This window comes from Lytechinus variegatus, chromosome 10, assembly GCF_018143015.1.
Source record: "Lytechinus variegatus isolate NC3 chromosome 10, Lvar_3.0, whole genome shotgun sequence".
Classification (NCBI taxonomy): Eukaryota; Metazoa; Echinodermata; class Echinoidea; order Temnopleuroida; family Toxopneustidae; genus Lytechinus; species Lytechinus variegatus.
Window position 1 is genome coordinate 10,928,314 of NC_054749.1, and position 18,831 is coordinate 10,947,144.

At 37.7% G+C, this 18,831-nt stretch overlaps 1 protein-coding gene across 3 annotated transcripts in view; it reads right to left on the bottom strand.

The window, feature by feature from the left end:
* LOC121423368 (protein FAM234B-like) overlaps positions 1-18,831 on the bottom strand; it is an 80,512-nt gene that overhangs the window by 21,052 nt on the left and 40,629 nt on the right. For all 3 annotated transcript variants that reach the window (XM_041618730.1, XM_041618731.1, XM_041618729.1), the window contains 4 exons: positions 15,494-15,691; positions 14,079-14,218; positions 12,863-13,052; positions 10,845-10,977 (listed from right to left, as the gene is read on the bottom strand). In XM_041618730.1, the coding sequence (XP_041474664.1) occupies positions 10,845-10,977; positions 12,863-13,052; positions 14,079-14,218; positions 15,494-15,691 (661 nt within the window). The remainder of the gene's footprint in view (positions 1-10,844; positions 10,978-12,862; positions 13,053-14,078; positions 14,219-15,493; positions 15,692-18,831) is intronic.

Consider the following 18,831-nt stretch of genomic DNA (forward strand, 5'->3'; position numbering starts at 1 on the left):
CGGGCCCAGACAGTAGGCCCGAAGGGCCCGCCGAAAATGGATTTATTCAGTTGAAAAGGTACATGGCTATTTTTTGGCAATGGACCGATTATATATTGGGATTTCGCAAAATACCCATGCAAGCAACTTTATCCTGTACGGGGCCCAGACAGTAGCCCCAAAGTGCCCATATCTCCTGTATAATATGTCCTACAACTAATTTATTAAGCTAAAAATGTACATGGGTAATTCCTTTTGCAATGGAGGCAGTATACATTGGGATTTTAAAAAATACCCATGCCAGCAATTTTATCCCGTATAGGGGGCCAGACAGTAGGTCCGAATTGCCCCCGAAAATGTGGTTATTAAGTTGAAAAGGTACATGGCTAATTTTTTTTTTAATGGAATCTGCATACTTTAAGGCTCACAAAACTACCCATGCCAGCAATTTTACCCTGTACGGGGGCCCAGACAGTAGCCCCAAAGTGCCCATATGCCCCACAACTAATTTATTCAGCTGAAAATGTACATGGATAATTTCTTTTGAAATGGAAGCAGTATACATTGGGATTTTCAAAAATACCCATGCCAGCAACTTCATCTTGTATAGGGGCCCAGACGGTAGGTCCAAAGGGCCCCCGAAAATAGGGTTCAGCTGAAAAGGTACATGGCTAATTCTTTTTAAAATGGAATCTGCATACTTTAAGGCTCACAAAAATACACATGCCAGCAACTTTACCCTGCCATGGGCAGCATTCTACCTGTGTGGGGTCCAAAACAGGATTCATGCAGGGCCCATTAGAATGGTGCCTTATCAATGTATATATATATATATATATATATTGTTTTTGTTTGGGGGGGGGGTACAAAAACATGAAGGCCTCCATTGATAACAATGTAAGGGATGGGAATGTTCAGGGCTACACGGGCCTAATCACTAGTGGCAGGCCATAGATATTCATTCGAGCCAACCCATTGCTATTTTTTTATTTTGATATAGCTGATTGACAAAGTGTATGCATATGATTGTCCATCTAACACTGATTCTATTTTTGGTAATTACTGAACTTCCTTTTCCCAAATTGGGAAGAAATATCACCAATTTTGGACTATATTTTCACTGGCGGAAGGATTAGGGCTATTTTGCTGTTTGAGGTGATGAATCTGCTCCCCCCGAAAGTGTCTTCAAACACGCCAATTTATTTTTAAAATGAGCCGGTCGAGGGACCCTTTTCTGATCAGATATGGATTGCCAGATATATATCCTATCCACTGGTAGTAAACATTTGACCCCTGAATTTCATCCTTATTTTTTATGAATTTTTTAAAGTGCCAGTTTAACACATGAGTCTATGGGGAATGAATTAGGCCTGTGATACCTCAGGAATATCCATCCGAATAAGACAAAATAGTTTGAGAGGCCGATTACCGTACAAAAACAATATGGCCCCTGAAATTGTGGCTAATCTAGCTCCACGCCCTGAACCTCTTTTTATTGGGATTGCCTGACATTGTATAATGGCAACAGCCGATTTGCCTTCAACCACTTGTCAGTGCTTCCAGACTACTCTACATCATGGCTTTCACAACTCAGGTGAGAAATGTTTATTGTACTCATAATTTTATTCAAACCGATTTGACTAATTAAACTATCTGTTGAACATAATAATGATCAAGCATCATACATTAGTTATCAACAATAAAAGTTTTATTATAAAAATTTTATTTTATGATCACAACTGCCCTCACTTGCCAGATACAATGTCCCGCCATGCGTGGATCAAGTGGGCCTGAAATGCCCCCCCCCCCTCCTCCCCTCAAAAGAGGGGGGATAGAAAAGGGGACTGAGGGAGAAGAGAAAAGGAGAGCGGAAAGGATGAGAGGTGGAAAAGAGAGAAAATGGTGAAGGATTGAGAATGAAAAGGAGGAAATAGAAAACGAGAAGGGAACGGGGGAGGGGAGAGAAAAGGAAGGGGAGGAAGAGAGAAAATGAGAAGGGGCATATAGATGGGAGAGAGTGTGAAGGGGACAAAGAGAAAGAATGAGAAGGGAAGAGGGAAGAGAAAAGGAATGGGGAAGAGACAAAAAAAGGAGAGAAAAGGAAAGGAGAGAGAGAAGGAAACTGGGAGAGACTAAAGAAAAGGGAGGGTTGACAAAATAGAGGAGAGAGGGAAGGGGAAGGGAAGAGAAAGAGGAAACAAGTGGAATGCCTCTGGCCGTCTCACCTGCATCACGCGATTCAACATAGCAGCAGTGCTGACTTTGAAAACTACTATAACTCGCACAAGATGTTCAGTGATACCTGGTTACTCTTATGTCCAAGTTTCAAAAGTCAGATCAATAAACTTGCGAAGGTATGATGGTAATTCAACAGATACCCCCATTATGGCCTGTTCATTGACCTTTGACCTTGGTCATGTGACCTAAAATGCGCACAGGATGTTCAGTGATACTTGATTACTCTTATGTCCAAGTTTTATGAACTAGACCAACATACTTATAAAGTTATGATGGTAATTCAACAAATACCCCCAATTCGGCCAAAGTTCATTGACCCTAAATGACCTTTGACCTTGATCATGTGACCTGAAACTTGCACAGGATGTTCAGTGATACTTGATTACTATTATGTCCAAGTTTCATGAATCAGATCTAAAAACTTTTAAAGTTTTGATTGTAATTCAACAGATACCCCCAAATCGGCGAAAGTTCATTGACCCTAAATGACCTTTGACCTTGGTCATGTGACGTAAAACTCATGCAGGATGTTTGGTGGTACTTGATTAACCTTATGTCCAAGTTTAATGAACTAGGTCCATATATTTTCTAAGTTATGATGACATTTCAAAAACTTAACCTCAGGTTAAGATTTTGATGTTGATTCCCCCAACATGGTCTAAGTTCATTGACCCTAAATGACCTTTGACCTTGGTCGTGTGACATGTAACTCTAATAGGATGTTCAGTAATACTTGATTAACCTTATGGCCAAGTTTCATGAACTAGGTCCATATACTTTCTAAGTTATGATGTCATTTCAAAAACCTAACCTCAGGTTAAGATTTGATGTTGACGCCGCCGTCGCCGTCGGAAAAGCGGCGCCTATAGTCTCACTCTGCTATGCAGGTGAGACAATATAAAAACTAAGAGATACAGGAAGAACAGAACAAAAGAAAGAGAAAATGAGAAAAAGGATAATTTATTTCCATAGTCGATGTTATACATCAGATTCATTACCAAACCACATTATTTACTTAAGAAAAAATGAACTTTACGCACGACTGGTGATACCTTCTTGAGCTACATGTAATTAAATGTGAATCTGATTAGCACCCAAGAAAGTACCACTGGTCATTCGTAAGTTGTTCGTAACTGACGAACAGCTTTATGAAACACTCCCATTCAAAGCACTGTACTTACGCATCGCGAGCGCTCGCCAGGACAGTACAGCGTGCGCGACATTTGTGTAGTACACATACGGAGCTTGCGCTCGTCCATTCTTATGCTGCAGCTTACATAGCATATGTAAAGCGCGCTAGCGGCCGGCCGGCCAGCTGTGTATAGCAAGCTCATCGTTCGGCGCGGCTTCGGACTAGACTGCATACATGCACTGGACGTCGCTGGTAAAGCTAAGGTATTGAATACTTTTTGAGATCGGAGAAAAGTTTTCCTCGCTCAGAAAAAAAGGTGCAGACTTTCAAAAGGGGTACATTATATATCAGAAAAAGGGCACATTTATGAGGAAAAAGGGCACATTTATGAGAAAAAAGGGCACCACGGGCATATAAAAAAGGGCACATTTTTAGTGGCCGTAACTTTTTGCAAAAAGAAGGGCATGACGGCCAGTAATGGCCGTCGATTATTTCGAGGCCTGGAAGAAATGATTTTTTTTAACAAAAGCCCTTGCCGTCTCGTAAAAAAATAAAAAAAATAATGAAAAGGGAAATATATGAGATGAAGTTGGATCTTGGACCTGAAGCAGCCTCATACCTTTGATGGCGACACAAAGGATTATGAGGGACAAAAGAGGAAAATAACAAGAAAGGAGGAAGAAGTTTTTAAAAATACATAGAAGTGGAAATGGAAAGAAAAGTAACCAAAAATATCACACCTTTCAGGTTAACAAATTAAAATACTATTCTACTGTATTTGGGCCTTGAACTGTAATCAACAAAAGTGCTGGTAGTATTAGGCACACGGCAAACTACTCCCATATCCATAGCCCTTGTTGTGATATTACAAACCACTTGAAAGTGGTATTTGGGGATACGCCATTCTGCGGGCTCGCTTCGCTCGCAATACTGCTACTGTCATTATTTCAGTTCAAGAAAGATTATGCATGTTTCAATCTATTTTGTAAACCCTCACTTATAGTGTAGTTATGTAAATAATTATCCCTCTATGTATTTAGCCCAGTAAATCAAATGTGGGATTTCTGCCAGTTCCAAGCATACATATTCAATATCCCCAAATGAAACTACATGTATAAGCCTATTTATTGCACACTGGGCCCCTTTCAGGCATATATTACTGGAAATAAGGACCAAGGTATACTGATTACACTACAAAATTAATTATCATGTACTAGTATATCCTGTTATCCTCGGGGCTTTTGGGGTTGACTGCATGTCTGGGCCTTATACAGAATAAACTTGATGGCATAGGCATGATTGGTATCTTTTAACAAGTGGAATGCCTCTGGCCATCTCACCTGCATCACAGGGTTCAATATAGCAGCAGTGCTGACTTTGAATACTACTCTAACTCGCACAAGATGTCTAGTGATACATGGTTACTCTTATGTCCACTTTTTATGAACTAGACCAATAAACTTAGAGAGATATGATGGTTATTCAACAAAAAACCCCAACATGGCCAAAGTTCATTGACCTTACATGACCTTTGACCTTGATCATGTGACCTGAAACTCGAACAGGATGTTCAGTGATACTTGATTACTCTTATGTACAAGTTTCATGAATCAGATCCATAAACTTTCAAAGTTATGATGGTAATTCAACAGATACCCCCGATTCGGCCAAAGTTCATTGACCCTAACTGACCTTTGACCTTGATCATGAGACCTGAAACTTGCACAAAATGTTCAGTGATGCTTGATTACTATTATGTCCAAGTTTAATGAATCAGATCCATAAACTTTCAAAGTTATGATGGGTATTCAACAGATATCCCCAATTCGGCAAAAGTTCATTGACCCTAAATGACCTTTGACCTTAATCATGAGACCTGAAACTTGCACAAAATGTTCAGTGATGCTTGATTACTATTATGTCCAAGTTTCATGAATCAGATCCATAAACTTTCAAAGTTATGATGGGTATTCAACAGATATCCCCAATTCGGCAAAAGTTCATTGACCCTAAATGACCTTTGACCTTGGTCATGTGACGTGAAACTCATGCAGGATGTTCAGTGATACTTGATTAACCTTATGTCCAAGTTTCATGAACTAGGTCAATATATTTTCTAAGTTATGATGACATTTCAAAAACTTAACCTCAGGTTAAGATTTGATGTTGACGCTGCCGCCGTCGGAAAAGCGGCGCCTATAGTCTCACTTTGCTTCGCAGGTGAGACAAAAACCTTAGCTGAGTGCATACAAATTCCATCCAAAAAGGTTATATCCATGTATCACTTCTGCCGAAAAAAATTGGTTGTTAGACATCTGTTTCCTTTTTGGCTGCTATCTGGGCACCCATACAGGGTCAAGTTGCTGGCATGGGTAGTTTTGTGAGCCTTAGAGTATGCAGATTCCATTTTAAAAAGAATTAGCCATGTACCTTTTCAGCTGAACAACCCTATTATTGGGGGCCCTTCGGGCCTACTCTCTGGGCCCTGTAAAGGATGAAGTTGCTGGCATGAGTTTTTCTTTTTAAATCGCATTGTAAACTGCTTCCATTTCAAAAGGAATTATCCGTGTTGATTTTCAGCTGAATAAATTAGTTGTGGGACATATATGGGCACTTTGGGGCTACTGTCTGGGCCCCGTACAGGATAAAATTGCTGGCATGGGTATTTTTGAAAATCCCAATGTATACTGCCTCCATTTCAAAAGGAATTATCCATATACATTTTTAGCTTTATAAATTAGTTGTGGGACATATACAGGATATATGGGCACTTTGGGGCTACTGTCTGGGCCCCCATACAGGATATAATTGCTGGCATGGGTATTTTGGGAAATCCCGATGTATACTCGGTCCTTTGCAAAAACAATTAGCCATGTACCTTTTCAGCTGAATAAACCCATTTTCGGGGGGCCCTTTGGGCCTACTGTCTGGGCCCCCATACAGGATAAAGTTGCTGGCATGGGTATTTTGGGAAATTCCAATACATACTCGGTCCTTTGCAAAAAGAATTAGCCATGTACCTTTTCAGCTGAATAAACCCATTTTCGGGGGGCCCTTTTGACCTACTATCTGGGCCTCCGTACAGGATAAAATTGCTGGCATGGGTATTTTTGAAAATCCCAATGTATACTGCCTCCATTTCAAAAGGAATTATCCATATACATTTTTAGCTTTATAAATTAGTTGTGGGACATATACAGGATATATGGGCACTTTGGGGCTACTGTCTGGGCCCCCGTACAGGATATAGTTGGTGTTATGGGTATTTTGGGAAATCCTGATGTATCCACGTTTACTTGCAAAAACAATTAGCCATGTACCTTTTCAGCTGAATAAACCCATTTTCGGGGGGCCCTTTGGGCCTACTGTCTGGGCCCCCGTACAGGATAAAGTTGCTGGCATTGGTATTTTTTAAAATCTCAATGTATACTCGGTCCATTGCAAAAAGAATTAGCCATGTACCTTTTCAGCTGAATAAACCAATTTTGGGGGCCATCGGAGCCTTCCGTACAGGATATTGCCCGGCAGCAACACTTTTCCTTAATCACTGCCTTCATGCCAACATGATGGGACCATCAAACCTTTTGTATCCGATCAGCTGAATAAACTCTCCCAGCCCCGGACTAAGATCCATTTAAGCAAATGACGATATAACTGTCGAAAAATATTTCCGCTTGAGTGAGCACCACTAACTTTTGAAAAGTTAGTGAAAAATGATTTGCGCAGAACCTTGAAATAGTTATGTAAATAAAAGTAGATCTTAATCATTAAGAAAACGTGGAATTGAGCAGGTAAAATTGATTTGAAGATATCTTTTACCTTTTTAAACTTGTTTCCTTGACCAAAAGACTTTGAAGCTGTGATTTACATGAAATGGCTAAGGCTTGATTTTAATTTTGTTAGGCCTAATCATTGTCAAGCTTGGGAAAAGTGTGGAGAACAAGTATTAAATGAAAAATGAAATGTAAACCCACTTTAAATGATAACAAATGGAATGCCTCTGGCCGTCTCACCTGCATCACGAGGTTCAATATAGCAGCAGTGCTGACTTTGAATACTACTCTAACTCGCACAAGATGTTCAGTGATACATGGTTACTCTTATGTCCACTTTTTATGAACTAGACCAATAAACTTACAGAGATATGATGGTTATTCAACAAAAAACCCGAACATGGCCAAAGTTCATTGACCTTACATGACCTTTGACCTTGATCATGTGACCTGAAACTCGCACAGGATGTTTAGTGATACTTGATTACTCTTATGTACAAGTTTCATGAATTAGATCCATAAACTTTCAAAGTTATGATGGTAATTCAACAGATACCCCCGATTCGGCCAAAGTTCATTGACCCTAACTGACCTTTGACCTTGATCATGAGACCTGAAACTTGCACAAAATGTTCAGTGATGCTTGATTACTATTATGTCTAAGTTTCCTGAATCAGATCTATAAACTTTCAAAGTTATGATGGGAATTCAACAGATATCCCCAATTCGGCCAAAGTTCATTGACCCTAAATGACCTTTGACCTTGGTCATGTGACGTGAAACTCGTGCAGGATGTTCAGTGATACTTGATTAACCTTATGTCCAAGTTTCATGAACTAGGTCCATATATTTTCAAGTTATGATGACATTTCAAAAACTTAACCTCAGGTTAAGATTTCGATGTTGATCCTTCCAACATGGTCTAAGTTCATTGACCCTAAATAACCTTTGACCTTGGTCATGTGACATGAAACTCTAATAGGATGTTCAGTAATACTTGATTAACCTTATGGCCAAGTTTTATTAACTAGGTCCATATACTTTCTAAGTTATGACGTCATTTAAAAAACTTAACCTCAGGTTAAGATTTGATGTTGACGCCGCCGCCGTTGCCACCGGAAAAGCGGCGCCTATAGTCTCACTCTGCTTCGCAGGTGAGACAAAAACTCAGTGTAAAAATGCTGGAGATGTCTGATATAAACTTTTGTTCAGGTTCAGTTATGTCCTCAGATCCAGCTGGCACAAAAGGGGTAAAGCTTGTGCTTACTAAATGTTGAAATTTCAATTTGGGTGGCAAAAATAATACAGTATACTTGAATGTATCCGTTTTATGTCAATTGACTAAAAGTGCACAGCGTAAAAATGAGCATTTCTGCGCAAACAGATTTCTGCGATCTTTACAAAAATGGACAGTACTCACTCAAGTGTAACATTCTGTCAAAACTTTTACTTTCATTGGATAGATGAGACCCAAACCTAAGATTATATGTGAAAAAATTACCCACATGTTGTATATATTTGAATTCCCAGGGCTTTTTTAAAGTGTAAACTTTTTTTTGATACGCACTGTATAGAGGTCACAAAGAAATTTGACAAATAAATACAACTATTTTGGCGACAATGACCCTAGCATGCAGGTCCCCCAAGCCCATCTACCATCCAAATGTGGTTGAAAAGTGACTTATGGTTGCGAAGAAAGAGAGTCTTGCATGTGACCTTCAACGATTACCTGAAAATGACCATTGACCTAACAGTGTGACCTCTGACTGCAGCATAACATGCAGGTCCCCCAAGTCCATCTACCATCCAAGTGTGGTTGAAAAGTGACTTACAGTTGCGGAGTTAGGTGTCATAAGAGTCTTGCATTAAAAAATTTCACGTTGACCTGAAAACCTTTGATCTTACCATGTGAGCTCCAACTGCAGCATAACATGGAGGTGACCCAATTCCATCTACCATCCAAATTTGGTTGAAAAGTGACTTACGGTTGCAGAGTTAGGTGTCATAAGAGAGTCTTGCATGTAAACTTTAACGTTGACCTGAAAATGTCCTTTGACCTTACCATGTGACCTCTGACTGCAGCATAACATGCAGGTCCCCCAAATCCATCTACCATCCAAGTTTGGTTGAAAAGTGACTTACGGTTGCAGAGTTAGGAGTCATAAGAGAATCTTGCATGTAAACTTTAAATGTTGACCTTTAAATGACCTTTGACCTTAACATGTGACCTCCGCCCACACCAAAATCAATTTTTTTCCATACATTGATTTCTGGGGTGAATTCACCCACAACTGTAGCCAGGGACTAAATTGTAATTAGAACCTGCATGACTGACATTTCAAAGGACTATTTCAAAGTGTAGACTTTTTCAGATGCGCTCTATACAGAAAGTTTACTTCAGCTTCCAATCCGTAATAGGCAAAGAAATAAAAAAAAATGTATGCTTTCTAAACATTAATTTCTATTTATTTGCACTGTAGAATTTTCTGGATGGTCCACCAAGAACATATACGAAAATTGACTATCATTTCAATATCATATACTATATACCGTGACACAACAAAGGGCCCTTAGCCTGCTAAAATGACAAATGTGGTAAAACCGATCCAAAATAACAAGAGCATGAATGTGTCTTGTGTTTTTTAGGCTTTATTTTCATCAAATTTTGCTCAAGCCTGGCAAATCACATAAGGAATCATGAATTAGGCAAGATCATTTCAATACCTTTAACCTTACAAATCTATTTCAAGCAAAAATTAACAATTTTATGCAGTCGATGCTGATCTAATAAAGATTTTAAAATGTCAGTGAATTACTGTCAGTGCAGTAATATGTGGACTATCATTCAACTTGAGTCAAACCCTCAAACTAGATACATGTACATGTAATAACTGCCAGATTAAGTCAAAGCTTCATTCTGCTTATTTCCTTTCAGTTAACACTGGATCTGATCTCCATAATGTTGTAGTAAATTTGTATATACTGTAGACCTGGGGCCCATTGCAGAAAGAGTTGCATTTAAACGGAAGCCAAATAATCAATCGCAAGTCCCAAATGCGCGCTGTTAATTGGTTGAAAATCAAGTTGCGAGTGATTTTTAGAGTTGCGACTGATTGCAACCCTTTCTGCAACGGGCCCCAGGTAATCATTATCAATGATTTCTTAGCCCTGTCTTTTCTGATTGATGATGATCAGTTAAGTCTAAAGACTCTAACTCAAAGAAATCAACTTTGAAATGAAATCATATGTGACTGTATACATTGTCCGCCCTCAAAGAGAGCCTGGCCCTGCCCCTACCGGGCCCTACACTGCAGCCTAGACTTACTTAAGATAAAATTTTCATCTTAAACGATGGATTGATTGAAAACACTGCACTAAACTCAAGTAATACAGGCATTGTCAAGGTCATTCAGTATCACCTCATAGTCACCTCATTTTGATGCAATTTCATTTAAAAGAAATAGGAACATGAACATGAAATATACTAGTCTATTCTCATTTTGAAGGATCGATTCAACCAGTCAAGTTGAAATCTTAGTGAAAATGGCAAGGCGCAAAAATTTGCCTCTTTTCAATATCCAACATTGTTTATGCGCGTATATTAGCACAATGTGCGTGAACCCCCAAAACAAGTATTTCAAAAATAATTTGATTTAGATACTTCGGAGTGGAATTTGGAAACAAGATCCTGAATAAGAGTTTTACAGTGAAATAGAACTTACCTTATAATTTCAATCACATGGTCATTAATGGTTGATACTCCATACTGTTGCTCCTCTATATGAGTTCTTGTAACACAGTTGCTTTCAGTGACATAACATACCAACATCTCCAGACTTATAACCCACATGGAACCTAAAAAGGTAAAAAGATTACAATTTTTGTGGTATAAAGTTAAAGGCCTGGTCATACCGCCCGAGCGTTGTTGGAGCGGAGAGAAAAAAAATCATCACCGCTCGCTACCGTTCACCACTGTTTAACCAAAGTTGGCCTCCGTTAAGGCAACGCCGAATATGCTCGGCCACCTCCTACCGCTCCGAAAGTTTTGAGCTGCTCAAAATATTGCGAGCGGTTAGGAGCTGGCAATTTTCTGCTCCAACAAAGTTGACTACCGCTCTAACAACGCCCAGTCAAAGTTTGGCACCGCTAGATGAAAGTTTGTGAACGCTTGGGTCCGCTAGGCCAACGCAGAAATCTTGAAGGCTGGACAACCGCTGCTTCACCAGCGTTGCCCGGCCGCTGATTAAATGATTCACAAAATTTGGCATAAGTCGTGTGACCTGAAACTTGCACAGGATGTTCACCGATACTTGATTACTCTTATGTCTTAAGTTTTAAAACTAGCTCCATAAACATTCAAAGTTATGATGGAAATTCAACAAATACCCCTAACATGCCCAAACTTAATTGACCCTAAATGACGTTTAACCTAGGTCATGTGACCTGAAAATTGGGGGGGGGGATGCTCAGTAATACTTCAATACCATCATGTGCAAGTTTAATGAACTAGGTCTGTATACTTTCTAAGTTCTGATGACATTTCAAAAACTTAACCTTCGGTTCAGATTTCGACATTGATTCCCAAACATGGTCTAAGTTCATTGACCCTAAATGACCTTTGTCCTTGGTCATGAAACCTGAAACCAAAGCAGGATGTTCAGTAATACTTGATAACCTTCATGTCCAAATTTCATGAACTACGCCTATATACTTTCTACGTTATGATGTCATTTCAAAAACTTAACCTTAGGTTAAGATTTGATATTGATAATGCCGTCGCCACCATCAGAAAAGCGGTGCCTATAATCTTGCTCTGCTATGCAGACGAGACAAAAACACGCCATAAGGCTTCTTTCTTCACAAGGATAAATTCTACACCACTATCTCATTTAATCAAACTCAAGATCATTTTCATCATGTATTGCAGCACTGCAGAGTAAAGTATTTTTCAGAGGTAGAGGCATTTAAAAAGTTATTTTATTTTCAGCTAACAGCTTCATAAAATAGATCAAGATTTGTTGTTAGAGTGCAGATGCTTGGAAAAATCAGCTGATATCTGATTACTCACCTGTTCACTTATTGTGACGTCAACGCGCATGGCTTAAATATGCAGAGATAGGGATACGTCCTTCCGTTAAGTGTTTTCAATAGTAACATAATGTTCCTTTATTTTATTTATTTTTTTAATACCAAACCACCAAAACAGGTCTTTGTATTCATTTCAGCATTTCTTTTTCAGCACTAATAGCTCCCAATACTGCAAGTGTACAGCTTTCTTGCATTTCTTTTTCAGCACTAATAGCACCCCATACTGCAAGTGTACAGCTTTCTTGCATTTCTTTTTCAGCACTAATAGCTCCCAATACTGCAAATGTACAGCTTTCTTGCATTTCTTTTTCAGCACTAATAGCATCCCATACTGCAAGTGTACAGCTTTTTGCATTGCCCATTATTTTGTTTATGATGAAATGTGAAGAGATGCTTGTAAGATTCCTGCAGGAAAGATGCAATATTGAAATTGCCTGATATGGTCCCTTATCACCTACATGTATCTAGGTTATACCCTATTCCTCAATTTTTGAAACTTTTATACCCATTTCACTGTATGAGAATACAATACCAAAAAGTGAAAAAACAATGGTTCATAATATTGTACGAAGAACAGAGTATATTGCAATGGCAGTGGTCCTTGGAATCGCTTGCGTTGCCACAAACACACTCATACATGTGTATTACATACCTGGTGTAGTGTAAGAGGTTCCTGATCCTACATCTGTTCCAAATACAATAAATGGATTGCTATCATCAACAGCTTGAAAAACTATTGGTGGGCTAACTGATGTATGTCCATCTGGCATCTCTAGAAATGTACCAAGTGATTGGCCTGTCTTCCCTGACAACAATAAAAGTCTTCCAACTCCAACACCACTCTGTTCAAAAAAGGTTAATAGAAGTACATAAAATATAAATCTGAGTATGTCTTCAGTGAATATTTGGTCTTCTTAAGGCTATCCTACCTTGTTAAAATGAATTACCTATTGTTTGCTTCTTTGCTTTATTAGACGGGTCAATATACAACTAAAAATACCCTTACCCGGAACAAAATTGCAACAAATGATTTATCAACGTTTTTTTGTACTACTTGACCTCAGGATTAACATATTAAGAATCTACCAAAATCTGCATCCGGGAAAAGAGTTATTTTTAAGATGGTGTCTAAGATGGCCGCCATTCACTGAAAATGGATCAAACTGACACATTATCCACCCTAGAATCCTATTTCCGTTCATATTCCATGGCCTAGGGGGTACAAAAATTATTGATACAGACTAGAGTAAATTATAAGCTCTCCAGTGTACCTGGAAAATCAACCTTGCTCAGTGGAAACAACAGCAACTGAAAGCCTTATAACAACAATACAGAATGAAATACCAACCATCACTGAAGTGGTAAGTGCTGTCAAAGCTATGAAAAATGGTAAAGCAGCTGGACCAGATATTACCCCAGCCGAAATCAATAAATCAGCTGGATCCGAGTTAAGTAAAAATCTACATGATCTCTATAAACTGATCTGGGAACAGGAATCCGTCCCATTGGAACTGAGATATGCTTTAACTTTCACAGTCTTCAAAAAGGGAGAGAAATCTTTAAGTGATGATTACCGTGGAATCTCTCTTCTCTCAGTTGCTGCAAAAATTCTAGCTAGAATTTTGTCACAATGCCTATCAGCAGTTGCCGAGGAAGCTCTACCTGAATCACAGTGTAGTTTTCGGCCTGGGCAAAGAACCATTGATATGGTATTCTCAATCAGACAGATACTAGTGAAGTGTAGAGACATCATCAAGATCTCTACACGGCCTTCATAGATCTCACCAAGGCCTATGATTCGGTAGATTATTGGACACTATGGTTAAATCTTTGTGAAACATCACTGTGTTAGAAGGGATAGTTCATACCTGTGTTTTGTCTGTTACACCATGTGAGATTACAAGATCTAGGATACCATCATGATTGAGATCATTCGGCAAGGTCTGGGGTTGAGAATATGACCAGTATGTTACAGTAACTAATGGATCAGACTCCCATAGAACGACACCTGATAAGATAAGATTACAAAGGCATGTTTACATAAAAAAGGAGAAATGGTAGGCCTCTATCGAAAAAAAAATGCCCCTCAGGGAAAAATAGTAATTGCCAAACCAACCTCGAATTAATTTTAATTAAATAATGTCACTATACATTGTACTTTCTCACACACGGTATACACATGCATGGCATGCCTGCCCGCAATAAGATATTATCCTATTACATTACAGAACTAGACAAATTTTACTTCTACACTGTATTGTAAATACAAATGATCAGTGGGTCGCGCAGCCAAGAACATGTATCCCCCGAACCCGAACCCTAATCCATCATTGCGAGTCGGGCAGCATATGTCATTTACTTTGACAAATTGGCTAAGTCTGATTTTTCACTTTTATGTGATTGGTGACATCACAAGAAACAACTTTAAACTTGGTGACAAATTTCTAATGGTCATATTGACCATGTGAGGGGTCAAAATTTTTCATACATCAAATTGTTTGTCTGATCATACTGAACCAAAAAGTGTACACAATCATATACTCTTGACCTCCCTTTAAAAAGTTATGACCGGAAATGTCAAAAGGTCAACAAACTTTCATTAATCGCTGATGTAGTTTACGGTACACCATGTGGAGTGTTATAGAAACAGTGGATAGAAGAAGAAAAGAATGGATAGGCGAGAAAGTGGGAATTTGAGAGTAGAGTACTGCTTCTACTCATCATCTCTACTCGCTGACTCAAGCCAGCATCTTCTCATCCATCCTACTACTCAAGCTGTTCTCAACTCATCAATCTCTTCTGGTTTACAGTCCTTTTCAGGACTACATTCAAGAAAGATTACTCTACTCTCAAATTTCCACTTTCCTGCCTATCCATTTCTTTTCTTCTTCTATCCACTGTTTCTATAACACTCCACTTGGTGTACTGTAAACCACATCAGCAATAGTACATGGAAACCTTCAAACAACATCAAACTTTCGTTATATGGCAAATTACACTGAAGGTGTTAAGAAAGCCAATATGTTTGTTTTTTGTTCTTCTTTTTTCTGAATGTCAACATCAACCCCTCACATGGTTTAGCTGAAGCAGTGTACCAGGATGTGGCACTTGGATCCAGCATGTGGGAGAATTGATGAGGGTTAGTGTATCAAGTGCAGTTGTCAGATATCCCCTAACCAACTATTCATACACCCAATAATTAAGTCAGTTTATATTTAAGTTCATTCAATGACTTTGTTATGTTTTTTAAACCAAAACATATTTAAAGAGGTTAAACACAAACCATTTTTTGTGTTGATGGCTATGAGCAAACCATGATCTCCTGCTGCTAGACAATCCAATTGACCATCATTGTTGACATCCAGTTGATTGCAGACTAAGCTATTAATGTTTGTCTGATTGGTGTCTAGTCTCCATAACACTTCACCTCTCCAACCACTCAAAGCTATAACACCACCACCACAGCCAGATGATGAAATATCTAGTAGAAAAAAAAAACACACACAAACAAAAAATCATTATAAAGATTTTGAACATTTGAGGCAAGTGAGGTACTGTAACTGCATACTATTCTGCAGGGTTGGCGGACTTTAATCATGTTGATTTAAATTGGGATTCAAAAGGATGGTCTGGGCTGAAAATATTCATATCTAAATAAATTCACAGAGCAAAATGCTGAAAAAATCATCAAAATCAGATAACAAACAATGAAGATATTGATTTTTAAAGTTCAATATTTGTGTCAATCCAATCGTTTTAGTTCTTGGTAGAAAAAATTTGAATAAACCTAATTTCATATAATAAAATACAAAAGAAAAAGTGGAGATATGACATCATCAGTCCACCCAGAAGGAAAAACCAGTTCCACTGGACCAGTTAGACCAGTATAATTTTAACTGGTAACTCTGGAAATTGGAACATCGGTTTACTGGTCTAACTGGTCATACTGGTCCAGTTAAAATTTTACTGGTCCAGTTAAAAATTAAACTGGTCTTGAAGTACTGGAATTTTATACTGGTCTTGTTTCTGGTGGTTGTTACTGGTCTCAATGGTCTTCATACTGGTCTCACTGGTCGTCATACTGGTCTCACTGGTCCTCAAACTGGTCAAACTGGTCCTCGTACTGGTCTTACTGGATCAGTTTATTACATGCATTTGGTTTGTTATATACCATGGCCAGTGAAATGTGATGGAAAAGATGGTTAGTAAATTAATCTTTCTGCTGTTATTTTGAATGTGATGTATAAAATTACACATTTTCATTGTGAATTAGTTCACACAATTATTTTGAAGGTTTTCAAACAACAATGAGTGCTATTGCAAAGATATTCCATTATAAATCCTGATTTTTCTTTAAAAAACAGGAAATATGCAAATGAGGTAAACCATGTGATCAGCATCATCAGAATTACTGGTATTACTGGTCTTGACCAGTTTAATTTCAAACATTGAATTACTTTAGACCAGTTGACTATATATCAGAGGAATACATCTTGCTTTGATATTAATCATAATTAGAGGAAATAATTATTTTAATTATAATATCAATAATTGATAATTATGATAATATTGATAATAATAATTACAATATCAACAATAATAACAGTAATAAGAATGATTACAAGAATGATCATAATAATAATAATTGTGATAATCATAAGAGCAATGATGATAACAATGATAACGATAATAACTTTCTCTGAATTGTAAGATTCATTTTTCATAATTTGTTAAATGATCTGACTTGAAAGTCATTATTTATTGGACCAGTAACCAGAATGAAATTGTTTGAATTGGTCTCCAGTTCATTTTACTGGTCCAGTTAAAAATCAACTGGTCCAGTAAACATATACTGGAAACCAGTAAAAATCTACTGGAAACCATTTATTGGACCAGTAACACCAGTTTAATGAAAAACAATTTAACTGGTATTACTAATTGCTTCAACTGGAATGCAATTGTTGGAACTGGTCTCCAGTTGATTTTTACTGGTCCAGTTAAAAATCAACTGGCCCAGTAAAAATATACTGGAAACCAGTATAATTATAACGGAAACCAGTAAAAAAAAATACTGGTCTAACTGGTTTTTCCTTCTGGGCACCTAATGAATATTCATGAAGACATGCCTGGAACTGTTTCACCAAAATAATGCAAATATTTGAATTCAATAACTTTGTTACATTGTATTTGTTATTCGATTTTGCTCAAATTTTCAGCGTTTTGCTTTGTGAATTTTACTACCGGTATATTTATAGAGATATAAATATCTCCAGTCTGGACCATCCCTTTAACTCTTTGGGCCGGGGGGGGGGGATGGATCATGCCCCCACCTCAACGATTCGAGTAATATATTCCCAATGCAAAATTTTTTGCCCGCACTGCCCGCTGAAGACTTTAAGTCTTGCGCATCTTTTGAGACCAATTTTGTGATGCCCGGGTATGCGGTTTTGAAATTTACGCAACATTTTGTAAGTGCAAATTTCATCTCAAAACACTACTTATCCGACCTCCTGCCTATTCTTGCCTCTATCATTTCCATTCATAGTCCTAATTCATACACTAGCTGGTTTTTAATGTATTCTTATTATGTAACTACTTTTTACTTGTAGCTGTGTATCTTCTCTCCATGTTATATTTTCCCCTTCTATCTCTCTCTTTCCGCCGTTTCCCTTCTTTTTACCTTTCTCCCTTTTCTCTCTTCCCTTTCTTTCTTTGCTACTCTATGTCTCAATGTTTCTATCCAGTTGACTTCTTTCTTTTACACATTCTTTTCCTTCCTTTCTCCGTGGTTATCTCTCGCCACTTTTTTTTTATTCTGTCGTATGAGAAATTATTTTGCTACTCCTTATTGTATTGCAATACATTTTCATTTACATGTATAATTCCTTCAATGTTAAATATTTGTAAATTTATATGTCATTAGTGTTAATAATAAATAATAATAATGTACTGCCAGTGGAGGACAAATTTTAATGTTTATTATTATCTGAATCTGAATGCCAGACCAACAATTGCCCCAAAATCAATGCAAAAAGTGTTTTCAACCAAAACTTATGTGTGATTATTATTAGTTTTGCTAGTCCAAATGGATTTATTTTATACTGTTAATGATCTCAAAAACGTCCCAGAAAAAATAACAAAAGGTTCAAAAGAAATAAATACAAAAAACAATGTAATACACTAGAAATTGACCTGGTATTGCAATGTTTTTCATGTACATTTGCTAAGAACACCACAACGAGTTTCTTTGCCAAAAATGAGAATATTTGGAGCTCATCTAGGGAGCTAGAGGAAAAAGTAATGGTTTTGCATACAAATTACGCATTAATCACATTTGGGCAATTCCATAGGTTGATGGACGTGAGTTTAAAAATTCAAATTCAATATTTTCTTGAATTTTTGAATACTTTAAGTCCTTAATACATGATAGTTTCAGGAACAAAAAATAAAAAGTTTATTTTTATATGTATACTTTGGAAAAAAATGGTCAAAAGTTGTGTCTTCCATTCTGTACCAAAGTACAAGAAAAATAGTGAAAAATGAAATATGCCTTATCACCATTTTGCTATTGCAACATCATACCACTTTATATATTTCTGAAGTTTAGAAGAGTCAAATTAC